Genomic DNA, 27957 nt, shown 5'->3' on the forward strand with positions numbered 1-27957 from the left:
TTCATTTTGAAATCTAAAAACTGATGCAACAACTCTCAGTAATCGATTACAGCCTTGAGTAATCGATTACCCAAACTCTCTTTCCAATTGGGCATTTAAAATTTAATTAGAGTAATCGATTACAGCCTTGAGTAATCGATTACTCAACTTTGCTAAAACTGGGTAATCTGTTACTCACATACAATAATCGATTACCCTGCACAGTTTTTGTTGGGTAACTGGTTTTCTCACTTATGTAACCTATTATTTAGATACATAAAAATGTTACACACTATTTTTGAAAATTGTTTTGTTTGTACTTGAAGTGTATCAATTTTCTTAAAAAATAGTTTGAGCATTACTACTATTGTATATTCGAGAGTATAGGATAGATATACCTATTTAGACTTAGACTAATTTGTCTTAAAGCTTTGTCTTCATAAGTATTCTTCATTTTCTTCTTTTTGGTGATGTTGGTGTCTTCATCAAAACCGTACCAAAGTCAGGAGCAAAGATCTTCTTTACAAATCCTAATCTAAGAAGAGTGATTGCTAATATAAGAATAATCATTATATAAGGTAATTATATTTATTGTTTTGTTCTCTTAACTATTTTTTTGATTTGTTATTCATTGTTACTATATGTTTACATGTAGATGACCATTATTAGAAATATTGTTAGTGATTTTAGTGATAAAGAGGACATTGAGCTATGTGGTGATGATGATGACGATGTTGAGATCGCCACCAGTGAACCGGTTAGCATAGTATATGCTACTTCTTCATCTTTTTCCTTACCATTGATTATCAGGTTGACCAAGATTTTCCATATAGAAATAGTAAGTTAAGTAATGATATTGATAATGATATGTTTGTTGATATGTAATTTGAATAAAAAGAAACAACAATAAATGCTATAAAACAACTTCATATTAAGAATTTTTTTGATTACATTGTTGTAGAGTCTAGGCCAGAAACATATGTCGGAGAATGTAAATATTTTAGTGTTAGGTGTGAATGAAGAAATTGGGCATAAAAAATGTGAAACATGATATTTGAGAGATTAAAAAAATTAATAGAATATACACATGCATATCCACTAATATTTCTCAAGATCACACGAAATTGAACTCATCATTGATCGCAACAACACTATTTTCTAGTACCAAATAAAAGATAAAATTGTCTCTATCTGGTCTGTCATTTTAAGCCCAAAAGGTCCAACAACACCATAACGGGCTTGTTCAATCCATATAATTTCGGACAAAAACCACAACCGCATAACCCTTATATAAACCCCTTCACACACGAACCCCAAACCCTAATCCCCCATTCTCATTTCCACAAAGGTAAGTCATCGTAGTTGCCATGGGACGAGTGATCCGTGCTCAGCGTAAGGGTGCTGGTTCAATCTTCAAATCCCACACCCACCACCGCAAGGGTCCAGCAAGGTTCCGCAGCCTCGACTTCGGCGAGCGAAACGGTTACCTGAAGGGTGTAGTCACTGACGTCATCCATGACCCTGGTCGTGGGGCCCCACTCGCTAAGGTCACTTTCCGTCACCCTTTCAGGTACAAGAAACAGAACGAGCTGTTTGTTGCTGCTGAAGGACTTTACACTGGTCAGTTCATATACTGTGGTAAGAAAGCAAACCTTGTTGTTGGTAATGTGTTGCCTGTTAGATCGATACCGGAAGGAGCTGTTATTTGTAATGTTGAACATCATGTTGGTGACCGCGGTGTTTTCGCTAGGTGTTCTGGTGATTATGCTATTGTTATAAGTCATAACCCGGATAATGATACTTCTAGGTATGTCCTTTCGGTCATTGTTTATGTTGTTAAGTAATTGAATGAATTGTTGCGTGACTTGAAATTTTGCTTTCATTATTTGGCGGATTAGTTTGGTCAGTATTGTGAAATTAAACTTGACTACGATGTTGTTTTGAATTGTGTTTGAATGTAATAGCCTTTGTTGCCTTGCTTATTAGAAGTAGGAAACAGATAACCTTTGTTAATCCAAATAAATGATATTTTTTTATGTGTGGACTGATCAGTTTTTTTAATTCTAAGTGTTAATCAAAACCATTTCGATTTTTAAGTGTATGACTTGGTTTATTGATGAGAACGATTTGAGGAGTGTGTCAATGTTTATTGAAGGACTTTTAGATGGCCTTGCTTATTAGAAGTAGGAAACAGATAAAGTTTGTTAATTGAAATAACTGCTATTTTTTTTAAGCGTGAAATGATTAGTTTTTTATTGATAGTAAGTGTTAAATAAAACCATTTCGATTTTTAAGTGTTTGACATGATTTGTTGAAGGACTTTTCTGTTGCACTTAGTTTGTTTGTCCTTTGTTCTATTGAATTCTATGGTGCAATTTGATTACCTCATGTTTTTTATCTGTCTCATGTTTATTTCAGTATATTGTTTTTGTTTGTCTTAGTTGTTTCATGGTAGGTTTTGAACGACCTTGCTTCACATTATAGTTTTAGTTTCTTACATACGGAGAATTGGAATTGAATGTTGTCTTCAAATAATTGCAATCTTTTAAGTGCATAGTGTATTTTATTAATGATGAGGATCTCAGAAATGGTTGAATTGTTCAAGTCTGTTTTATAAGGCGAGGTCTGTTGCGAGGTTAAATTCAACAATGTCTGTGCTCTTTTGTGTGGCAGGATCAAGCTTCCATCAGGTGCAAAGAAAATTGTTCCAAGTGACTGCAGGGCCATGATTGGACAAGTTGCCGGCGGTGGGAGAACTGAGAAGCCCCTTCTCAAAGCTGGTAATGCTTACCACAAGTTTAGGGTGAAGAGAAACTGCTGGCCCAAGGTCCGTGGTGTGGCTATGAACCCAGTTGAGCATCCTCACGGAGGAGGTAATCACCAGCACATTGGTCATGCCAGTACTGTTAGGCGTGATGCTCCCCCCGGACAGAAGGTTGGTCTCATTGCTGCCAAGAGGACTGGGCGTCTTAGGGGACAGGCTGCTTCAGCTGCTTCCAAAGCCGACAAGGCTTGATAAGATTGTTAGGATTTTATTTCATTGTTTGTTTGAGTTTTGGTTATTTGATAGTTTATTCTGTTAAACTGTGTGGGTACCATTGACAACCATTTCAACCTTAAAGTTTGAAGCTTTAAATGAACTTTTACTCCTTCATATTTGTTCCAGAATATGTTCAATACTGAAGTTTTTATATCTACTGTTGTAGATGATGGAATGTTAAATTGGCCTATTGTGTCATTCTACTTTCTCTTCAATGTATTCATTTGCGAGGCTGCTTAGGCATCTTCGCTAGTACGACGCATAGTTGGCCAGTCTTCTCTATCATCTTAAACCTTAGATGATGAGGTTCCTCTTCAGAAGTCATGAAAAGTATAAACTTTTACTTCTTTAGGCAAAAAAGAATTGTATTACACCAAGTCTGTTGAGGCATTACCAACCAAATATTATTTCGACATCAATCTTCGGGCTCTAAACTTAACCAATTTTTTTACTTATCAAAGATTGTTTATATTTAACAGCACTGGACATGAGAATATGTATATGTAAATGTACTGAAGTCTATGCTTCGAAGAAACAAATTTCAAGATTTGTAATGATAATGTTAAATCTGGTTAAACCAGACTAAGAGGAAACAAAAAATTTACATAACCAATTTAGAGCGATAAAGATCGCCACCTGTAACAAACCTCCTAACTCATGGTAAGCGACATGAATAATCTAAGTAGCACACACTGAAATCTATAATCTTCTCAATACTAGAAAACAAAATTGATTATAAATAAGTTGCGCAATAGTTTTTCCAAAAAAATAAAATAGTCAATTTTAAAAAGATTGTTCCAAAATATGTGAAATAAGAAATGTAGTTCCCAATATATTGGAGTGACTATTGGGCCAACAATATTGCGCAACCCAAAATATGGTAGATAAGAAATTAGAAAACCATTTTTAAACCTTATCTTTCCCAATTTGGTCAACAAAAAATTTAAGTGGGGATCAGCTGTCCCTATTCATGTCTGCATCCAATAGAAAAATGACATTTCAAAATTATAAAAATAAGAATTATTACTTTTAGATTTTTCAATAATATTCTATTGGTTTGGGACAGAAGATTTCCATTCCTCAAAATACGTGGGGATCAACTGTCCACATTCAATAGAAAAATGACACTTCAAAATTATAAAAATAAGTAGTGTTACTTTTACACTTTCCAATGAAATTATATTGGCTTGGGATAGAAGATCTCCATTCCTCAAAGTGACTGAGTTCAGTTGTCCTCATTCATGTCCACATCCATGTCCCTATTCAATAGAAAAACGACACTTATAAATTATAAAAATAAAAATTATTATTTTTACACTTTTCAATAAAATTCTATTGTCTTGAGACAGAGAGACATCATTAATTTGGGACATAAGATTTCCGCTCCTCAAAATGAGTGGAGATCAGCTGTCCCCATTCATGTCCTCACTCATGTCCCTATTCAATAGAAAAATGACACTTCAAAATTATAAAAATAAGAATTATTACTTTTACACTTTTCAATAAAATTCTATTGGCTTGGGACAATGAGACACCATTATTTTGGGATAGAAGATCTCCATTCCTCAAAATGAGTGGGGATCAGCTATCCCGATTCATATACCCATTCAATAGAAAATGATACTTCAAAATTATAAAAATAAAAATTATTACTTTTACACTTTTCAATAAAATTCTATTGGCTTGGAACAGAAAGACACCGTTATTTTGGGACCGGGAGACACCACAAACCCCATAACATCATACTTTCTCAACTTTGTACTCTTCCAAACCCCATAATTTTTTAACCTCATACTCTCTCAAATCCCATAAAACTACACTTTCTCAACCCCAAATCTTGCTTCACTCATCTTCTACTTCATCAAACCACAAACCTCATGACTTTAAACCCCATTACCATCTTACTCCCCATAACCCTAAACCTTTTCATTTTCATGATTTGAGTTAGTTTAGTTACGTTTTACATTCTATTGACTATTGTCGAAAATGAAAATTTTGGAAAAAGACAAATGGTTATTAGAACTAAATTATAAATTCTAACAAATCGATGTCAGAATATATTTTTTATAAATACAAAATTTACACCTTCTAACATTAGTTTGTTGGAATATATATTTTTTATAAGTAAAACATTCCCAAAATGTAATGTCTGAATGTACATAATGGGCCAAACTCTTGACTTAGCGATCGTCTGTTTCATTTTGCAAAAGTCACAACTAAGTTGGCTACACATACTATGGTTCTTCATATTTATTAATTCCGAAGTTATTATTGTGTGAATGTTTATTTTTAAACGTAAACTAGTGTAGAAATTGTTTAGAAATATTATATATCCCTCACGGGCTTGTCATAATGTACTTTACTCTGGCAACTATTTATTGGAAGTGAAGTTTTTTCAAAATTTGCACGTGGGATTAACCTGGGTCGGAAGTGTTTTGTACTTGAGACACTGATTAGTCGAAAGTAAAAACACTAGTGATGAAAGCTAAACGTAATAACGAAAATGAAAAGGTTTGAAGTTATGGTGATTAGGATGGTAGTCTGTTTGAGGATAGGGATTTATGGTTTGATCGGTTGAGAAAGAATGAGATTATGGGGTTTGTGGTTTGTGGTTTGGAGAGTAGGAAGATGGAAGGGAAAAAATATTTTAGAATTTTAAGAGCAGCTTCTAAAACAATTTGTAGTGTATTAAAACCACCTATAATGATCATCTTGTTTTTACTCATATTTTCAATGATAAAAATGTGATTTTATGATAAACAAAGGGATAAAAATGTTATTAGATGTGACATTTTCCGTGTTATTGTGAATGCACTTGTCTCTCCATTAATGGATGTGATCCTTACTCTAAAACCACACTACCAATATTACGTTGATATAGTGATGTAAAGCCATATTAGATTCCAATGAATCATAATTGGTCAAATATTCAATTTTTATAAGTGACACTTGTTATGTGGGACAATTACTCACCATGGAAAATATTAGTTCCTTATTTATAGAATGAAGAATGGGAAAATCCTTCAATGTGCTAAAAATTAGGGGTGTAAGTGGTTCCGGTTTATACTGCAAAGCCGATAGAACCGAACCATAAAATGCGGTTCAATTCGGTTCCGCGGTTCGGTTTAGTTTTTTATTTGGAACCACTTAAGTTTAGTTCAGTTCACGGTTTTGAAAATTTTAGAACTATTGGAACCGAACTACATATTATTTTTTATCCATTGAGAAGATAGAAAGAAAAGTAAAAAAACTAGCCTACATTATATCACTTTCCAGGGATGGAATTAATTAAATAAAGAAATTAAAGATCTGATAAAAGAAAATAATGGAAGAACTTGAGGACAATACTAATGATGTGAAATAGTATGTGTTATTGTTGGACTAAAGAATTGGTACCAAATTTATCATTGTTAAATTTTGTTGGACATTGTTAAAGATTTTGTAGACTAAAATTTCAAGTTTGTAGTATGTTAAGTTGTTGAATTATTATTGTTTTACTAGAAAGAGTATTGAATTAATATTGAATATTTTATTATTGATGTATTTAATATTCATTTAGTTCACTCTATACTTTGCAAATTTTGTTTAATTATTTCTTAGATTTTTGTAAATAAGTTGAAAAACCACGGAACCAAACTTAACCATTAATGAACGGTTCAGTTCGGTTCCTAAATAAAATTTGTGATTAATCAAGTAAAATCAAATCATATATTTATATTCGGTTCGATCACTAAATTGCATAAAAAACCAAACAGAACTTTTACATCCCTACAGTTGCCTAGCTGAATTGCATCTGCAACCAGACTAAATCGAGGTCGAACAATGCAACCCGCTGAACCGCCCAGGGAAACCCATTGGCCACTGCTATAGCAGTCGGTCAATTATACCTGTTAGGAACATATTTTACTATGATTATCACCTAAATATATTTACTATCTATTAATTAGGATCCAGGATCGGTCCTCACATTTTCTGGGCTCATGGAAAATAGAAATGGGACCCTTAATTTATGGAAAACTTCTAAATATATCAAATGCTAATATTTGTAGAAAAAAATTAATATATTACAAACCTCTGTAGTATTTACATGATACCATTCCCAAAATAAGTATTAGCAAAAAATGGAAAAGAATATTAAAATGATAATTGATATATAAGGAAGCCACTACCATTTTTACGTGATATCATTATCCACGAATTGGTCACACGATAAAGGCAGAATTTCTTTAAAAAATAAAACATAGAGCTTCATGTCGTAGATATAATGATTATGAGATCAGAGTACATGGTGAAGGAGGATAATTTTTATGTTGACTTGAGCTTTACCCTCACAAAGGGTTGGGTTCCAACTCCTTGGCTAATATGGAGATTTCCTGAAAACAGCAATCACATTAAAACCAGAAATAAAAATGCATGTACGAAGAAAAAAGATGGCAGAGGGAAGTGCATAACACAGCAACAGCAGCAACATTTTTCTGTTACTGGAAACGTGAATGACACAACTAAACAGCAGCAAGCCAGCAACAGAAACAGGAACAATCGAACAATGTTGGCATATGGGTAATAGTCAATAGCCATTAGGGATTAGGAGGTATGGGCTTGACACATGCTGCGCTCTTAGGGTTAGTTTGAGAATTAGATTTTGGAGAGGAAGAAAGAGAAAGAGAAGGCTTGGGAGCCATGAAATACACTTGTGAGATGACTCCCAAGCCTTCCTTTTCCCTTCATTCCTCTCCAAAATCTAACTCCCAAACTAACCCTTAGAGTCGGCCCAGCTACGAATACATGAGAGCACATATGCTGTCCACAGAGTGTATCACTACTGCTTGTAATTGATTACAAAAAATGTATTTAAATGAATTTTTTTTAATAATTAATTATTTTTCTGACTAATCACAAGCAGTGGTACATGAAGTGGTACACTTTTTTGGGACAGAAGATGTCCACCCCTAATACATGTATAATTTGACTACTTAGTCTGTAGCTTAACTGATGAGTTGGTGGCCGAACTAAGAAACCAGTAATCTAGTACTCCTAGATAACCAGTATAGTTTTGAATAACATTTATATTTTAAGAAGTGGCTTGGAAACAAAGAAAAAGGGAAGGTGCAAAATGAACCAACCATGATGCCATGGCTTAATACACTATTTGATATGATTGGAACAAATCAATATAAATTCTTTAGTTTAATATATACACTTCCTAATTCCAGCAACTGTAATTGTTTCTACAGCTGACAGAATAAAAGTAAAGAGAAACAACACCTCCATGAGCCATTTGAAGTTCACTGTATGCAAAGAATGTTGTTATAAACAGGATAATATTCATCCAATTGAAGTTGGTCTAAGATCTGTTGTGTAGCCCACAGATAAGAAGAATGGCCTTCTATTCGATCTGTCACGTCAATCTGCAAATGGAAATACTCAAAATTTTATGAATGAAAGCACAAGACAAACATCTTAAACATTTATAAGTTATCAAATAGGATGGAGAAATATCTTACATTTTGGATCCCAGGAATATCGATTGGTTGGATTCCAGCCAATCCTTTTGTAAGTAGACTGTTCAAAAATAAAAGAAAGAAATTAGTTTTTACTCTGTCTATTTAAAATAAGGTTAAATTATACTCCAAACCTTTAGGCTTAATTATGTTTTTTTATCCTTGAAAGTTGACTGAGTTATGGTTTAGACACTAAAACTTAAGTGCTCGGTATTGAGAGGAAGATTCAGGAGGTCCATATGCATCAACACCCGAATGAACTCCTTGTGGAACAAGAGGAGGAGGCAAGGAGGAACCAGGAACATCATAAGTCGGCTGCGTAACACGAGAAGAAGTTGTTGGTCAAGTCTTAACAGACGAATGAGCCACATTCACAGAAAAAGTTTCAGTAATCTGAGGATTAATCCGCTCTAAGTAAGTTTCATGAGTCATGAGCAAGGATTCAAGCTGAACAAATTAGCACGGTTCTGTTCTATTGTTTATCGAAGTAACAAAAGACTCAATCAGAAGGAAGTCCCTCCATCACTAATCGAATTTGTTCTCTTCCAAAAATGACTTCACTAATGGCAGCCAATGAGTGAACAAGCGCTTTGATGCGAGAAACAAACTCAGAAACAAATTGAGTGCCCTTCTTCAAATTACCAAGTTCCGAAAGCAACAGTTGACTCCTAGCATGAATCAGCGAGTCAAAAAATGTGTGAATTCCATCCCAAATATGCCATGCATGACGAAGACCTATAACTTGGGATTGAACAAACTCCAATAGTGATTGCAACAACCATGACATAAGGTGCTGGTCCTGTTCTTCCCACTAAAGAAAAGCATGATTCAGATGACCAGCATCACGATCTTCCTCAGATAAAAACTATAAAGGCACTTGTAGATTAACCACAAACCATTCAAGACGATGAGAGGCAATAACCGCTTCAATTTGTTGCTTCCAAAAAAAATAATTTTTCTCACACAACTTTCCCAAGATTACTTGAGTAAAGGAAATCGTTGACGGAGGAATAACCGGCGATGGAAGAGGCGACGACATAGATGTATAATCCTCCATGAAAACAGAATCAATAACAACAAATCAACAAGCAACTCAGCGACAATCAGCGACGAAACAGCGAAAACCACAATCCGAAGGATGAAAGATTAAATCGCAAACCACAAACATCAATGAAGGTGCAAATCAGTGGAGAAGAAGAGCAATCTGAAACCCTAGGCCACAAAATCAGTGATGAAGAACGAAGATTCCTTGATTATCGCAGATCCACCACAAAACCGCAACAAGTAAATTAAAACCTCAACGAATCAACAATGAGAAAGGAGATTCTACGATGAAATGCAAATCACAAATCAGCGAATCCACCACGAACAGCGACGATTTTATTATTGATGTATTTAATATTCATTTAGTTCACTCTATACTTTGCAAATTTTGTTTAATTATTTCTTAGATTTTTGTAAATAAGTTGAAAAACCACGGAACCAAACTTAACCATTAATGAACGGTTCAGTTCGGTTCCTAAATAAAATTTGTGATTAATCAAGTAAAATCAAATCATATATTTATATTCGGTTCGATCACTAAATTGCATAAAAAACCAAACAGAACTTTTACATCCCTACAGTTGCCTAGCTGAATTGCATCTGCAACCAGACTAAATCGAGGTCGAACAATGCAACCCGCTGAACCGCCCAGGGAAACCCATTGGCCACTGCTATAGCAGTCGGTCAATTATACCTGTTAGGAACATATTTTACTATGATTATCACCTAAATATATTTACTATCTATTAATTAGGATCCAGGATCGGTCCTCACATTTTCTGGGCTCATGGAAAATAGAAATGGGACCCTTAATTTATGGAAAACTTCTAAATATATCAAATGCTAATATTTGTAGAAAAAAATTAATATATTACAAACCTCTGTAGTATTTACATGATACCATTCCCAAAATAAGTATTAGCAAAAAATGGAAAAGAATATTAAAATGATAATTGATATATAAGGAAGCCACTACCATTTTTACGTGATATCATTATCCACGAATTGGTCACACGATAAAGGCAGAATTTCTTTAAAAAATAAAACATAGAGCTTCATGTCGTAGATATAATGATTATGAGATCAGAGTACATGGTGAAGGAGGATAATTTTTATGTTGACTTGAGCTTTACCCTCACAAAGGGTTGGGTTCCAACTCCTTGGCTAATATGGAGATTTCCTGAAAACAGCAATCACATTAAAACCAGAAATAAAAATGCATGTACGAAGAAAAAAGATGGCAGAGGGAAGTGCATAACACAGCAACAGCAGCAACATTTTTCTGTTACTGGAAACGTGAATGACACAACTAAACAGCAGCAAGCCAGCAACAGAAACAGGAACAATCGAACAATGTTGGCATATGGGTAATAGTCAATAGCCATTAGGGATTAGGAGGTATGGGCTTGACACATGCTGCGCTCTTAGGGTTAGTTTGAGAATTAGATTTTGGAGAGGAAGAAAGAGAAAGAGAAGGCTTGGGAGCCATGAAATACACTTGTGAGATGACTCCCAAGCCTTCCTTTTCCCTTCATTCCTCTCCAAAATCTAACTCCCAAACTAACCCTTAGAGTCGGCCCAGCTACGAATACATGAGAGCACATATGCTGTCCACAGAGTGTATCACTACTGCTTGTAATTGATTACAAAAAATGTATTTAAATGAATTTTTTTTAATAATTAATTATTTTTCTGACTAATCACAAGCAGTGGTACATGAAGTGGTACACTTTTTTGGGACAGAAGATGTCCACCCCTAATACATGTATAATTTGACTACTTAGTCTGTAGCTTAACTGATGAGTTGGTGGCCGAACTAAGAAACCAGTAATCTAGTACTCCTAGATAACCAGTATAGTTTTGAATAACATTTATATTTTAAGAAGTGGCTTGGAAACAAAGAAAAAGGGAAGGTGCAAAATGAACCAACCATGATGCCATGGCTTAATACACTATTTGATATGATTGGAACAAATCAATATAAATTCTTTAGTTTAATATATACACTTCCTAATTCCAGCAACTGTAATTGTTTCTACAGCTGACAGAATAAAAGTAAAGAGAAACAACACCTCCATGAGCCATTTGAAGTTCACTGTATGCAAAGAATGTTGTTATAAACAGGATAATATTCATCCAATTGAAGTTGGTCTAAGATCTGTTGTGTAGCCCACAGATAAGAAGAATGGCCTTCTATTCGATCTGTCACGTCAATCTGCAAATGGAAATACTCAAAATTTTATGAATGAAAGCACAAGACAAACATCTTAAACATTTATAAGTTATCAAATAGGATGGAGAAATATCTTACATTTTGGATCCCAGGAATATCGATTGGTTGGATTCCAGCCAATCCTTTTGTAAGTAGACTGTTCAAAAATAAAAGAAAGAAATTAGTTTTTACTCTGTCTATTTAAAATAAGGTTAAATTATACTCCAAACCTTTAGGCTTAATTATGTTTTTTTATCCTTGAAAGTTGACTGAGTTATGGTTTAGACACTAAAACTTAAGTGCTCGGTATTGAGAGGAAGATTCAGGAGGTCCATATGCATCAACACCCGAATGAACTCCTTGTGGAACAAGAGGAGGAGGCAAGGAGGAACCAGGAACATCATAAGTCGGCTGCGTAACACGAGAAGAAGTTGTTGGTCAAGTCTTAACAGACGAATGAGCCACATTCACAGAAAAAGTTTCAGTAATCTGAGGATTAATCCGCTCTAAGTAAGTTTCATGAGTCATGAGCAAGGATTCAAGCTGAACAAATTAGCACGGTTCTGTTCTATTGTTTATCGAAGTAACAAAAGACTCAATCAGAAGGAAGTCCCTCCATCACTAATCGAATTTGTTCTCTTCCAAAAATGACTTCACTAATGGCAGCCAATGAGTGAACAAGCGCTTTGATGCGAGAAACAAACTCAGAAACAAATTGAGTGCCCTTCTTCAAATTACCAAGTTCCGAAAGCAACAGTTGACTCCTAGCATGAATCAGCGAGTCAAAAAATGTGTGAATTCCATCCCAAATATGCCATGCATGACGAAGACCTATAACTTGGGATTGAACAAACTCCAATAGTGATTGCAACAACCATGACATAAGGTGCTGGTCCTGTTCTTCCCACTAAAGAAAAGCATGATTCAGATGACCAGCATCACGATCTTCCTCAGATAAAAACTATAAAGGCACTTGTAGATTAACCACAAACCATTCAAGACGATGAGAGGCAATAACCGCTTCAATTTGTTGCTTCCAAAAAAAATAATTTTTCTCACACAACTTTCCCAAGATTACTTGAGTAAAGGAAATCGTTGACGGAGGAATAACCGGCGATGGAAGAGGCGACGACATAGATGTATAATCCTCCATGAAAACAGAATCAATAACAACAAATCAACAAGCAACTCAGCGACAATCAGCGACGAAACAGCGAAAACCACAATCCGAAGGATGAAAGATTAAATCGCAAACCACAAACATCAATGAAGGTGCAAATCAGTGGAGAAGAAGAGCAATCTGAAACCCTAGGCCACAAAATCAGTGATGAAGAACGAAGATTCCTTGATTATCGCAGATCCACCACAAAACCGCAACAAGTAAATTAAAACCTCAACGAATCAACAATGAGAAAGGAGATTCTACGATGAAATGCAAATCACAAATCAGCGAATCCACCACGAACAGCGACGAAAGCACAAACCAATGGAGAAGACCAATCTGATACCCTAGGCCACAAAATTGGCGATGAAGAACGAAGACTCCTTGATGAAACCAAGGTCTCAATCACAATCATAGTGAAACCAGGAAAGTGAACCTCTAGATACCATGTTAGAAAAACTTAATTGAAACTTAGAGAAGGAAGAGAGAAATCAGAGAGAGAGAGAAGAGAGTGAGAAGAGAGAAGAGGAAAGTGAAAAATGATTCTCGTATTCAATTGTTAGTTATGAAACAATAACTGCTCCATATATAGGAGCTGAATGAATAGTACAGCTGACACAATAGCAAAGGAGAGAATACAATAGAGGATAATAGAAACTACTCTAATATCTCTAAACTTTACAACATGGTGAGGTACACTTAATTGATTATTGATTCCTTCAAGCAGTAATGGATTGGAGATCCTCCATTCCGACAAAATTAATGGAAATGCTGCAACATTTTCCGTCTACTTTTGCACCACCGGAAGGAACCCTCCACATTGAAGGCAAGATCATGCTATTCATATGAAGGAAGGTGCACAAGTTTCCAACATTAGACCTTACATGTACCCTCACTATCATAAAACTGAAATTGTGAAACTTGTTGCTGAAATGTTAGAAACATGGATACTTTGAACATCTACTAACACCTACTCCAGCCCTATCATTCTGGTTGGAAAGAAAGACAACAATTGGATGGTCTATGTTGATAATATGATTATTACAGATAAAGATGAACTTGAAAAGCAGAACCTAAGTAAGGAGTTGGTTGGCAAGTTTGAAATGAAGAACCTAGAGAAGCTAAAATATTTCCTACGTATGGAGGTAGTATACTCGAAACAAGGTATTTTCATTTCTCAAAGGAAAGATTTTCTTGATCTTCTCAAAGAGATTGCCAAATTAGGTTGCAAAGCCACTCAAGTATCTATAGAGCAAAACCATAGGATTGAGAACGGTGAGGAGAGCCAAAAGGTGTATAAGGCACAGTACCAGAGACTTGTGGGGGGCACTCATTTATCTATCCCACACTAGGTCTGACATACCCCATCCCACACAATTTATGCATGACCCATGGGAAAGTTAGTTTATGCATGACCAACAGGAAAGGCACATACATGCGGTGAATAGGATCTTGCAGTATCTGAAGGCAAGTCCAGTGAGAGGACTACTATTCAAAAAAGGATAGCACTTGTCTAAGGAGGTTAATACATATGCACACTATGCAAGGTCAATTGTTGACAAGAACTCCATCAGTGGACATTGTATGTTCCAAGGTGGAAATCTAGTGACATGTAGGAGTAAGAAGCATAATATATTGGAGAGATCAAGTGCAGAGGTGGAATTTAGAGTCATGGCTCATGGGGTTTGTGAATTGGTATGGATGAAGATCATACTTGAAGATTTAAAAATAAAGTGTGAAGCTCCTATAAGACTTTTCTGAGATAATAAATCTGCTATTAGTATTCTTCACAATCCAGTCCAACACGACAGAACAAAGCACATAGAAATAGACCATCACTTTATTAAAGAAAAATTAGATTTTGGTCTTATTTGAAAGTTTATGTCCCTGTACACTTCTGAGAAAAATTTAACGAATCTCACATGTCACACCAGAAAGAGAAAGGTATAAAGTGAAAATTGAGGTCAAGGAGTAAGATGGGGTCATAATCAATAAGTGAAGTGGAGTATAATGTTTATGTACCTAGCACGGAAGGCAACTCCAAGCATCCAATCATTCCTTGAATAGGCATTCACAAATCTTCCTGCTACCATCTAAAAAATACAAGCCTATCAGAAAAACTTTATTATCATAAAACAGGTGAGAAAATTCAACTAAGAAAGTTAAATCTCCATAAACCTTTCTGGCAGCTTCCCAGTTCTCATCCTTGATTGGGATGGGGGCTCCAAGAAGAACAACTCTTTCTACTAGTTCAGCTGCAATTAAACAGAGGCACTCCTTAAAATCAATAAGAGAGGCAACATCTCATTCAATAGATAACCATTAAAAGAGTACCCAAAGGGCACGCCCGCCACTAAAATTGGAAAGATAAACGATGAAATGAAAGAAAAGGCCATTCATTGACATGAACTCATTAAATCTAACACATCAAATAAGGAACAAGTACAAACTGGAAATACCTACCACTGTTTTCTGTTTCAGCCAAACACTTCAAACACTTAAAAATAACTCTAGCCCCAAGTGAGAATCCTACAAGTGTCACAGGCCTGAAACTCATACATTATATATCTTCCACTATTATCTGAGAGCTGGAGTAAACAAACAGAAACTTCATAATTATTCAAATACCTGTTTCCTTGCAATCCTCTTAACAATACATCAGCAAGCAATCTTCCTGCTTTGTCTGTTCTGAAGAAAAGAAAACTTAGATAAGAAAATGCGTGTAAACTAAGAATGGAAAATGCTCATAACAAATTTTTCACCAAGATCCACACCACACCTTTTGATCCAAACAAAGAGGAAAAAAAAACATAAGTGATACATCCTGGACATACCAAATCTGTGACATCTCATAGAACGTCAAGTAAATTGTTTTGGATTGAGTAGAAAATTATGGTATTTAACCCCCACATGATATGCGCAAGTGAATAATTTCGTTTCCGAGAAAGGTCAGTTTATGGGTGGCAGGGATAGTCATTAGTACCGTATCTGATGGGTGAGAGGATGGTCTTACAAAAATCAATAATTCCATGGTATGATTATATGTGCAATTTATTTTGGTTTGTTTTAGAAAGTGAAACCGAAACCTGAACTGAACCGACCAATTCTTTATGAAAACAATCCAAAGTGATCCCATAAATTACAATTTTGATCAATTTGTTATTTACTTTTTATTGCATCGGATCTGAATACAACCTCATACCACTACCAAGTACTAACATGATAAGACACCTAAAACACTAAGAATCCTAATATTCTAAGTTTAAAACACCTTGAATTGCACACATGATATTAATAACAGAGAGCAAGTAGTAATTGTTTCCCAGTGCTGTGCAACGGTTCTATTTTACTCAGAATGGATAGACAAAGTAAACCTTTTGATAGCAATTGTCCATTTACTGTCTATGAAATCAGTTGCTGCAAGTAATACAGCAGGCCAAGCCAATGCAGTTAAAAGTGTGCTCAAAACGGTCATCATTGCCCCTCGCTTCATCAGCTCCATTGCAAGTCCTAAAAATGCAAATCACAGCAACATATACATCAGACACAAATACACTTATAATACTATTAGCGCCTGAAAATACAAACACATACTTGAAGTAAGCCAATCTTGAATTGCAGTGCTCACGGCAATAAGATTCTTGGACTCCCACTGCAGCGCATACCTAACATTTGGCAAGGCCATATGGAAGGTCATTTTTTATGCCAAGATCACTAATCATAAGAACATTGACATTGCAATTTCTAAAGTCAAGACAAATTGAAGGAAGATACATGGTAATTCCATTGTAACAAGGTTATTTTCTATGAACTACTACATCAACATCAAACATTCTATACCGAAAAACCTCCCTTGACCAATGATAACTGTAATGAAGAGAAATTTTCACAACTGTACCTCTCCAAATTGTCATCTTTTCCCTCCCATGGTCTTATAAAGTCTTCCTTCTCAAAGACAAATCCAGAGATTAAGATCTCAACCGCTAGCCTCTGCAAGCAGAAATTCAAAAACAAGATCTAATTTGAAGCAATAAAGTAGGTGCTGAAGTATCATTTGATAATACAAGAATGGTGAGAGAAAGTTCAAACAATCACAGGCAAAAACAAAGATCGCAACACAATTACAGTAAGAAATACCACATTAAAAAGGAATATGAAGCTATAAAAACTTACACCTTGGTTATGATTTTCTCCAATAGGCTTGAATTCAAACTCATCAACACCCCCAACTCTCCTAGCCATTTTGCTTCCAGTAAGTCCAGCTCCAGCAGCTGGTAGAACAAATTGATACATTGAAAACAAAATTCATAAACTAGAAAGGAACATTACAGACCAAGAAAACTAGAAATGATTGGGAGCCTATTGTCATAAATGCTAATTTTGTGACAATAACAGATAAAAACAAGCATGTAATTGAACGAAAAATTGAAAACTGGAGGTCCAATGTTACAGTCATTAGGATATAGCAGATCTACTGAAAACATAAGGTCAAATTCAAATGTGCTGTCTTCAGGATATAGCAGAATTAATGGGCATGCATCACTCCTCCGTTCAGTTAATTTACTAAGCTAAAACCAAACACCCATGTAACCTTAATATTAACTTCTGAACAACCAAAAGATGAACTGAAGAGCTTGTTTTGCACCCTGACTTGAAGTTATCTTCTTCAAGCAAATTACTGTAACTTGTAAGCATGTAACATTGAAAATTGCAGCAACAAAAAGAAAATCACCCTCAACCGAATTCCTCACAAAACTTCTCTACCAGTCAACCAGTAAGACAACACATAAAATAAAGCACCATTTTGAAGACTCGTTCAATAGCCCAAATTGAACACAGTCAACTTGGACACCCCAGCATGTCAATCATGACTTGGTGATCCTAACAATATCTTTAAACTACACATGAAACTCAAAAAGAAAAGGAAGGAAACATATGTTAACATAGAAAATTCCAACAAATTCAATCACATATGGGAAATATATACCTCCAAACGATGCAGCAACAGCAACAGAACCAGCAATAGTTCCTGCAGCACCAGCAGCTGCAGCAAAACCACTTGCTCCAATTACAGGGATAAGAGTACCCAATGTTGGAGCCAAAGCACCAAGTCCTGCAGCAATTGCTGGTGCAGCTAACCCTGTTGAAGGCATAAAATAAAAATAATCATATCCATGGAAAATTGATTCATCTGGAAATTCTATATTCCACAATGCAGATAGAAAATATATTATGGTCTCCATACCACCAGTAACAGCCAACAAGGTCCCCCCAGTTATTGCCGCAGCACCAATAATACCGCCACGCTTCCATTTAGCCCACTTGCTTTCTTTTGGTCGAATTTCTTCGTTGTTTGATTCTTGCTCTTTAATGAAAGCCATAGCAGAGCAAGCCACCATGGTCTCAATGGCTTCCTACAAAGTGAACATTCATCTTCACCCTTAGAATAAATTGAACCAGTATTTGAGAGCTTTTAATAACTAACAATTTAAAGCATGGCTCATAAAATATTATGTACAATTTGGCTCTATGTAAGTGTAAGTAATTTAGAAATCAAGGTGAATGTATAGGCAATGTTCAAGAAAGTATTTACTTATTTATAATGCTTGCTAATCTAGTAAAAAAATCATAAACCATGGCAACTAGTATCTCATCATGATCCGCAACATATAACAATTGTTTCCCAATCACGAAGTTTACTATCAAAAAGATTCAATATAGAACAAACCATTTTCATCCACTTGATATCAAGCCAAGTTGCCAGCAACCTCAGAGCCACACGAATTCGAGCATCATATCCCTTTCTTCTCCTAGTATATTTCTTGTTATCTTCACCAATATCTGACAGACAAGCAGAGAGAAGCTCATAGAGAACTGTCACCTTCCTCTGATCGCTGAGCATCATTACCTCTTCAATTGGTTCCTCGTCTATTTTACTATTAATAGGTCCATGGTGCAAGTCTTCGCACTCAAGAAAAGGGTTATCTGTCTGTCCCTCTGGCTGAGTTCCTGCAATAGGCTTCACATCAGGAGCCGCAAATTTTTCACGATATTGATCCTTGAATTCATGAAACTTCTCTCTTTTAGACTTGGCAGACTCGGAATCTTCCTCCATTCCTTGTAGTATACCATCAACAGCTTTTAACAAAGCAAGTTCTTGATCTAACCTTTGAGAAGAACCATCGTCATATTCTTCTGAGAGTAATCTCATAAACTGTAAAATTCACATAATTGTTCATGAGTGATAGCAATGTTTTAAATTGTGGTTGTGGTTATTGCGACTGCAGTCATTGCAGCCATTGTAGTATGAATTATTTTGTAATTGAAAAAATATTTTTGAATTTGATCAGGTCTAATGCGGCCCAAATGCAGTCCGATGTGGTTGCATTGCTATCCAATGCGGCCACATCAATGTGATTTGGTATTACACCGCAATTACAGTGTGATATAGTTGTGACGATCACCACAACTGCAATATTGTAGCCGCATCACGTCATTTGATACGGCCTGCAATTTAAATCAATGAGTGATAGATAATATAATGAAACCAAATAATTAAAATGAAGCATAATTAATGTACATACGGGTCCAACATGGTGTGTACCAGAAATAGCCCCGGCAGTTTCTTCAAGTCCAGGCCATGCTGAAGAATCAATATCTAGAAACCTGTGACAGAAAAGTAGCACTAAAATCACAATCCAATTTTACTAATTGCAGTTAATTACCGGAAAAATTAGAGAAAGTTGCGATTCAATTTCAGAACTGGAATTGAAGGCTTAAAATTTCTGAGAGCACGCATTCTCTCCCAAAAATATGTGACTCTCCATGTCCCTTATTACTCATGACAATATTAAATTATTAAAATTTTAAGTTAAATATATTTTTTAAACCAATCAGACGAAGTCACATATCTTGTGATGATGAGACATACATGAAAACGGGGCGGAGCAAGCCCGAATTGTGGTGAACCCAAAGGTCCGGGTCCTCGGAAACTGAGTCACTGCTTGAGCTACTGCTGCTGGTTCGTTCCTCGTTTAGGATACCATCAGAAGCGGGTAAGGCTATCAATTGGGTCTGGTGAAACTGAGCCTCGTGAACGGCGAGGCTGAACAAGGCTGCGGCAGCGTACCTCTGCGTCGGGGACAAAAACGACGTCGTCGTCGTCGACGGCGAGGCCATAGCTTTTTGAACTGATATGTGTGGTGTAATTAATGCAGAGATAGATCTCTTCGAATTCTTGTGTGCGGTTATTGAGTTATATAGCTTTTTGGACAGTAGAGAGAGATCACGTTTTGGTGATTGCAATAGAAAAGGGTGAAAGAAGGATCAATGTGACTATATGAAAGAATGTTATTATGTCTATACAATAGTCAGCTCTGTTTTTTTAATTTGCAGACGAAGTGGGTAAAGTTATTTGTGTTTATACTTTATTATCATTTTTAGTTATTAATTATAAGTAATTAATAATATGTTTTATTACCATTTATTCTCTTATTATAAGAATATAATATATATGTACGATTTATAAACAGTCACTAAATTATTTATTTTAATTATTTTTTTTAACAGTTAATAATAATTAAAAATAAATGGTGAATGATATGATGATCGTATATGTATATGGTTACTGCGTACATTTTTATCTTATTCTAATTACATGTTTAATGGGTAATTTATAATCCAAAATTTTAATTATTTAGTTATATTTTACTTTATTATACTAGACTTTATCAAAACTTTTGTAACTTTCCCTTTATTGACCAATTATACATTCAATTAGGAAAAAAATTCAAGAATTTCAACACATTGGTTAGGTTACAAAGATTATGTAGCTAATAAAACAATATTTGCCCAATATTTTTTAAAAAGCTAAAACATTTTTATTTAGATTGAGGTGAAACTTTAATTACGGAAGTTAAAAAATATAGTAGACTTTCAAATTAAGTTCATCACCACTTAATACTCAATCTCATATAAAAAACATAATTTTATTTCATCAAGGTTATCGTTATTCTAATGTCATCCCATGTTCTTCTTCTACACATCCCCTGTCTCTGCGGCTCTGTTTTTTCTCTCACGTCTGTCTTTGCAAATCCATTCATGAATCACAACGATCATAATGAAATTATCAAATAAAAGCTTTTCAATTGCATTTAAAAGGTTAGTTAAATGCGTTTAGTGACTAAACTCATCCAATGAGATATCACATCCACTGATTAAGCTCGTCTAAGGAATTAACACATTCAAAGACAATTGCGTCAAGTGATATTGCATCCAATGACAATAGCATTGAGTAAGATGTGCATACTGTTGCATTTGTATATTTCTATATTTATGCCCAAAACCCAATTTATTGTTTAAATACAATTAAAATTAATTGCATTTGTTTTATCATATTTGTTATTTATTTAAAATAGATTATATGATAAAGTCCTTGATTAAAAATTAGAGACTTGTTATTGTAATAGAGATTATAATAAATGAGAAACATGTCTTTTATAAATTTTTGGTCTAAATTGTTCTTGATCATAGAGTCATTGAGAATAGGATATCAATGACTCGGACAGATTAATATATGTGTAATAGTATTTAGTGGATAAATATTAATAGATCTCATTTATTAAATTGCACATATAGATGATGTATATATAGATATGATCATTGAACTGACTCAACTGAGAATTTCTAATGGTTAAGATTACCTTAAATTGTCAAAAGGAAATTCTAAAGAAGAAATGAAATAGTTTCCTTTGACTTGAGATTAACATAGTAATTAACATGTTATTTATCATACTTTGATTTCGGACACATAATGTCTCAGGACGTTATTTGAATGAACATTGAGTATGATTAAATGCTTGTAGAATTAATGATTAATCAAGACGGAATCCATCAACTCTTGGTAATGAGTTTGAGCTCTATAATAAAATAAGACCTTGGCCAAGGTATTACAATGAATAAAGAAATGAGTTTCTTTGAGTCATCATGACAACTTGTTAAAGTTTGACAATTGTACCATACTTTAAAGTTAGCCCAGAGCTGTAAAGATGGAAGGAAATATTTTTAATTAATCTTCTAGTGGTTCTTGAAAGTAAAATATATATTACTTCATGCTATCTGGTCGTTAAGGAGTGTTGCTAGACGCCAACCTTGATTAGTAAATTAATTTAGTTAATTTACTACCAGCTTAGTATTGAACCTACGGGGTCACACACTAACGAGTGTTCTAATATTTGCTATATAATTATATTATTTGATAATTAAATTGGAGAATTTAATTTGATCAAATAAATAATTTATGGAATATTATTTTAATTCTATGCTAGCACTAAGAATTAAATAATAAAGAAAATAAATTCTAAAATTAATTATTTGTAGCTGAAAAATAAAAGATGAGTTATTATGTTGTTTTATGAAACAATATATGGTAAATGGTTTGATACATTTTAAACCAATAGGTACCATTTGAAGAGTTATAATCTTTTAATAAAGATATCACAAAAGGATGAAGAGGTGTGCAAAAGTGGAGGGAATTTTTTGTTCTCACCCACTGTGCATATATATATGTGTGTCCGTGAATAAATTGAGATGGTCAAGACACATAACATACACAATTATTCCATGCACAGATAACTTCAGAGAAAGAATAAAATAAAACGCTCCTTCTTTCTCAATCCTTTTGTTGTCTTCTTTATTTGCTACACTTATATACAAAAGAGTTTTGTGAATAAGAAATTCTGAATTTAGAGTGTTATATTTTCTGCTTCATTGATTCAAAGAGTTGATAGCAAAGGTTAGTCTCGGTGTAGATACACACGTAGAGTCTTCATAAATTTGAAGAATAACTTTAAATAATCAAGAACTACAACCAGGTACGCATTTTATATGCAGTTTTTTTTAGTTATATATAACCTTAGACACAAATAGATCCATGTTTATTCCGCTGTGTGTTATGAACACCATCAAAATTTCTTTCACATACACCATCTAGTCACATGCTACTACAAAGAAATATATCCAAGTGACAACTGCGTTAAATGACCACCACGTCCAATGTTTAAAGCTCTTTTCCTAGCTATTACATTAAAGTTTCTAACATTTTACAGTCATATATCGCCAAAAATAAAGGTTCAAAGTTATCATACCATTATCGTACTCATATATGTAATGTATTATGTAAAATTCAATTTATATATCATAGTAGATGGTCTTACACGATAGTGAACAAAACGAGTCGATTGATCTTTGTCTATGCCAATTGGAAAATTTCTTATGATTTCATCTCTAGTCTTGGCTGGATTAGAGAACTCATCCCATAATCTTTGCCTACTTGCACTTCATTTACTCCCAAGACTAAGTTTGCAATATCGTCTTGAAATGCGTTCACCAGTCCTAAAACAAAAGTGAGGCTTCTAAAAAGTGACATGAATTGGTCATTATTAATTTTAGATATAAATATAAATAATATTATAGATAAAAATATAGACATGCATAATTGTTATACCTTTATGATTGTATCAAAGCACTATGTAAAATAAGTAGAAGGTATACCACTACATCCACCTGACTACTTATCATAATCTATACGAAACAACTTGCAATCAGATGCCAATGTTCATAAAAATCCAACAAGAAGGCCTTGCGCGTCACCATAGGTTGCGCCTTGCTCATCAAAATCTATAATGATGCGTAGTCTGATATGTAAGTTATTCACTTCTCTAATTTTGACCTTAATTTGCTTGACAACTCTTTCTGAGTCTATAACAATAAAATAGAACATCAAATATGTCCATTGAGACCCAAAATAATTTAACAAAAGACAAACAAATAGACTCGCGTCCAAGTAAACTTAACACTTGTACCTATTGCCACGACAATCCAATAATGTATAGACTCACGTCCAACATGATATGACAATGTTTCAGCTTCTTCTGGGACTTCCGGAGCTGACACATCAAGAGCTTGTAAGGAATGTACTGGTGGGACTTCCAGAGCTGACACATCAGGAGCATGTAAGGAATATACTGGTGGGACTTTTGGATCTGACACATTGGGAGCTTGTAAGGAATGTATGGTGGGACTTCCGTAGCTGACATATCAGGAGCTTGTGAAGGGGCTTGAACTGATAGTGAAGGATTTGTAGGATTTATTGCTGGTGAAGATTGAGTTGGATCTTCTATTAGAGATGTAAACATTGTGATTGAGGTGCTGATTTTAATGGATTATGAAAACGCTTCAATTTTGGCATGTCTCTATATTCATGTGAAAAATAGAAAATGAGATAAAAATAATTAAATAATAAAATGACATAATAAGTAAGTTCATAACGGAAAGGAAATAACAATAATATTAACTATGTAAAATAATTACCTCTAAAAAAGTATGATAGTAACTATATAGTATATTCAAGAAAGAATAAAGTATTCTAAACTATATCATGAATTACATGGTTTGTTGCCAATTGCACATATTCATCATTTAAAGTAAATTGGTCAAGTTTTTGCTCTTGGTATGGCTCATTTTGATATGCATCATGTTCTTCTTCTCCTATGTCATATGAGTCTCTTGGCTTTAGATGTACAACAACACTCCATCCTTCATTGACCACATCATCTACATTATACATCATTTCTACTTGAGATGCTTATTTGTAAAGTTCATGTTCTTCATGATCACCATTACGAATTAATCTATCAAAGTTAACACAATTAAAATTCCAATTGTCCTTTTTATACCCTTTATCTCGTGTAGTATCTGCCCATCTACATTTGAAAAGAATAACTCTAAACTGACCATAATAGTTAATCTCAATGATATCTTCCAACTTTCCATAATATGGTAAGTCTGCTTGCCTTATGTTCCCATCAACACTACTTGAAAGACAGGATGTGTTAGAGGTTAAGAAAACCCCACTATTTTGCATTCTCATTCCCTCTTCTCGAGCCGAGGTTCGAAATTTGAACTCATTAATATTATAAGCAGTAAATCTTCTTGCAATGTCTAACGGGACTCATGCTAGAAACTTTAGATCATTAGACATTGAATTTATTGTGTATGGATTCATAATATAAGTTTAAAAAAATATGTAAGTTAGAATTGAAAGTTAGTATGCATGACAAATAAAAACATGATCACAAGTTGGTCACTCACCCTCCTTCGAAACCAATCAACAGATTCTTTGTTGACTCTCTTCTCTATATTTGTAGTTGAAGGTCTCCTTCCTCTTGAACTCCTTTTTATTAATTCTCTAAACTCATTATCTAAAAACTTATGTTACAATTAATAAAATGACTATTATATTTCAAGTAATAAATCACTTAGATTTTATCTCATTTACTCACTCCACAAATGGTGTGACAATTGCACAATTTAGAAGCACATATCGATGAGCTTGAAGTTTTTGCATCTGAGTTAAAGTGAACATTGAGGAAGCTTCTATTAGTTTACCAACTTGTGGGAAGATAGAGGATACAAACAAAGGCTCTTTATAACTCGGGTCATCACAAACATGTCTACGTCTATTGAACCTTGTCTCTATATCTTCAATATATCGATAAAAAAATTAAGAGACTCTTCTGCTAAGTAACCCTCTGATATGGAACCTTTTGGTTGTACAATGTTTCAGACATAGGATTTTAAATGATCCAACTCTCTACAAGAATGATGAATAATTAGAGAAAAGAAGAAATGATATTTTATAATATATATATGAACATAATGTAGTAATGTTTTACCTCTCCACAAGATACATATATCGATAATGCACTGAACCCCCAAGTCTTACTTCCTATATGAGATGAACAGTTAAGTGAACCATAATAGTGAAGAATGATGGTGGAAATAACATCTCCAAGTGACGAAGTGTAACTACAATTCGTTCTTGGAGTGTATGAAGTTCTGAAAGATTTAAGCTTTTATCACAAATGACTCTAAAAATTGAACAGAACTCCACTAAGGTTGCAGTAACATGGTTCGACAACAAGTTACGAATTGCTAAAGGTAGCAGTTGTTCCATTATAATGTGGCAATCATGGCTTTTCAACCCAAATATTTTTTTGTTTTTTTCTCATCAATACATATGCAAATGTTACTTGCGTAACCATTTGGTACTGTAACATTCTTCAAAGCTTTGAGGAAAAACTTCTTGTTGTACGGGTTAGTGAAAACAAATTGAGGTTATATCCACCATTATCATCTGGCCAAAGATCATACCTTATGCCCATTTCTCTCAAATCTTTTCAGGCTTTAAGATTGTCTTTTGAGTTAGACCTATCATGGAGCAAAGTATATATGATATTGTCAAAAATATTTTTTTCAATATGCATAAAATCTAGACAATGACGCAACAAATTAAACTCCCGATATGGAAGTTCAAAGAATATGCTTCTTTTATTCCATTGCTTAGGTTCTTCTCTAGATCTTTTTCCAGTACCATTCAACTTTGCTCCTTTGCCAAATATAACATTAATATTTTTCACCTGCCTAAGAATATCAGATCCTGGTAATATTGATGGTGGATTTTGTTCCTCAGTGCTTCCATCAAAGCGAGCACGAATCAATCTAAATTTGTTATTTCTACTTAGAAAGCGACGATGACCCATAAAACACCACTTACTACTATGAGGAAAACAACATGGTTCTGCATCAAAGTTACAAGTAGAACAAGCTAAACCTGTATGCGTGTTCCAACCACATAAAACGCCTAAACCAGGAAAGTCACTAATTGTCCACATAAGAGCTGCTGGCATTCTAAAAGTTTCATTTGATGAAGAATAAAAGTTTTCATGCCCTCATTCCATAACTCTTTCAACTCCTTTACAAGGGGACATAAGTGCACATCTATATTGTTTCCAAGTGTGTGCTTGCTCGGAATGATCATTGATAGAATGAAAGAAGTGTGCTTCATACACATCCAAGGAGGAAGATTATATGGAGTTAAGAACATCGGCCAAATGCTATAGGTAGAACTAAGAGTTCCAAATGGATTAAACCATATGTAGCAAGGCTTAAGCGAACATTTCGAGGATCTAAAGCAAAATCGGGATACCTTAAATCAAAAGTCTTCCATGCCTCACCATCTCTTGGATGCTTTATCAATCCATCTTTATTGCTTTCCGAAGCATGCCATCTCATATGTTTTGTAGTCTTACAACACCTGAACAATCGTTCCAATCTTAGTTTGAGTGGAAAGTAGCACAAAACCTTTGCTACTACCTTGTTTTTCTTATTGGGTTTCCATCTAGATTTACCACAATATTTGCATGCATCCAAGTCTTTGTCACCATCTCCCAAATATAACATACCGTCATTTGGACATGCATCTATCTTGGTGTAGTTAAGACCAAGTTTTTTAATGATTTTATTTGACTCATAAACAGAAGGAGGCAACTTCACTTCTTCAAATGCATCTCTCCACAAATCTAATATCAAAGTCATCGCATTGTCACTTAATCCATACAAAACCTTTATATGATATAATTTGATTATAAACTCCAGTTTTGTATAATTGCCCCATTCATACAATTTCTGATTTCCATCTTTTAGAAACTCGTCAATGAATCTATGATCTTCCCTTGGCCCCTCATTTAGTATTTCGCCTGCGCCACATTGTTCTGATACACCTTCATTATTGACTTTTTATCTATAATTCCCAAATGCATAATTCATCATTGTCTCCATTGGATTTTCATAATGACAAGTTTCTTGCATTATATCTTCAGTTGTAGTAAAGTGAAATACTTGCTTTTCACCATGAAGATTCCATATAACATAATTTACGGGAAATGGTTTCTTAAGCAAGTGGTCATAAGCTATGTCTCTAGTTTTCCATTTCAGAAACCCACATTTGGGACATGGACATGAATTGTATCTCCAACACCTCCATTCTCAAAAGCAAAATCTAAGAACTGACTTAAACCAATTAAGTAGTCAACTGTATTGCGTGGCTTAGAAATTCAAGTTTTATCCATTACAATATATACCTAAATATTTTGAATACTAAATCATTAGAATGAGGCAA

The 27957-nt window shown here is 34.4% G+C and overlaps 2 protein-coding genes and 1 long non-coding RNA gene across 5 annotated transcripts; 1 reads left to right on the top strand and 2 right to left on the bottom strand.

The window, feature by feature from the left end:
* Positions 1279-4095, top strand: LOC109331478 (60S ribosomal protein L8-3-like). Of its 2 annotated transcripts, XR_002105792.1 has the most exons (3): positions 1279-1786; positions 2653-3071; positions 4086-4095. XR_002105792.1 is itself a non-coding variant. In XM_019566012.1 (2 exons), exons 1-2 carry the CDS (start codon positions 1347-1349, stop codon positions 2993-2995), a joined length of 783 nt encoding a protein of 260 aa, XP_019421557.1. In that variant the 5' UTR covers positions 1279-1346; the 3' UTR covers positions 2996-3217. The 2 variants fall into 2 exon arrangements, 1 of the variants encoding a protein (XP_019421557.1); XM_019566012.1 differs by lacking the exon at positions 4086-4095 and having other exon boundaries at positions 2653-3217.
* On the bottom strand, positions 7205-8655 carry LOC109331479. Its single transcript, XR_002105793.1, has 3 exons — positions 8524-8655; positions 8285-8427; positions 7205-7392 (listed from the first exon to the last, which is right to left on the bottom strand). It is a non-coding gene; the product is annotated as an uncharacterized LOC109331479 (long non-coding RNA).
* Positions 10557-20285, bottom strand: LOC109331477 (transmembrane and coiled-coil domain-containing protein 4-like). 2 transcript variants are annotated; one of them, XM_019566011.1, is made up of 17 exons: positions 20228-20248; positions 19870-20165; positions 19523-19604; positions 18667-19152; positions 18184-18352; positions 17926-18078; positions 17112-17209; positions 16837-16928; positions 16533-16603; positions 16313-16448; positions 15567-15626; positions 15402-15484; positions 15117-15193; positions 14961-15031; positions 11876-11933; positions 11637-11779; positions 10557-10744 (listed from the first exon to the last, which is right to left on the bottom strand). In XM_019566011.1, exons 2-16 carry the CDS (start codon positions 20115-20117, stop codon positions 11657-11659), a joined length of 2007 nt encoding a protein of 668 aa, XP_019421556.1. In that variant the 5' UTR covers positions 20118-20165; positions 20228-20248; the 3' UTR covers positions 10557-10744; positions 11637-11656. The 2 variants fall into 2 exon arrangements, with proteins under 2 accessions (XP_019421556.1, XP_019421555.1); XM_019566010.1 differs by having other exon boundaries at positions 19870-20285.

Source organism: Lupinus angustifolius, chromosome LG17 (assembly GCF_001865875.1).
Source record: "Lupinus angustifolius cultivar Tanjil chromosome LG17, LupAngTanjil_v1.0, whole genome shotgun sequence".
Lineage (NCBI taxonomy): Eukaryota > Viridiplantae > Streptophyta > Magnoliopsida > Fabales > Fabaceae > Lupinus > Lupinus angustifolius.

What these genes read in the sequence shown, in the direction of transcription:
- LOC109331477 (XM_019566010.1), bottom strand. Translation starts at nt 20,117, where the DNA reads ATGGCCTCGCCGTCGACGACGACGACGTCGTTTTTGTCCCCGACGCAG. An exon ending in GGAGTTGCCTTCCGTGCTAG is followed by an intron (nt 11,934 to 14,960) that starts GTACATAAACAT and finishes ATTTTTGAACAG; the next exon opens with TCTACTTACAAAAGGATTGG. An exon ending in ATATTCCTGGGATCCAAAAT is followed by an intron (nt 11,780 to 11,875) that starts GTAAGATATTTC and finishes TTCCATTTGCAG; the next exon opens with ATTGACGTGACAGATCGAAT.
- LOC109331478 (XM_019566012.1), top strand. Translation starts at nt 1,347, where the DNA reads ATGGGACGAGTGATCCGTGCTCAGCGTAAGGGTGCTGGTTCAATCTTC. An exon ending in CCGGATAATGATACTTCTAG is followed by an intron (nt 1,787 to 2,652) that starts GTATGTCCTTTC and finishes TTTGTGTGGCAG; the next exon opens with GATCAAGCTTCCATCAGGTG.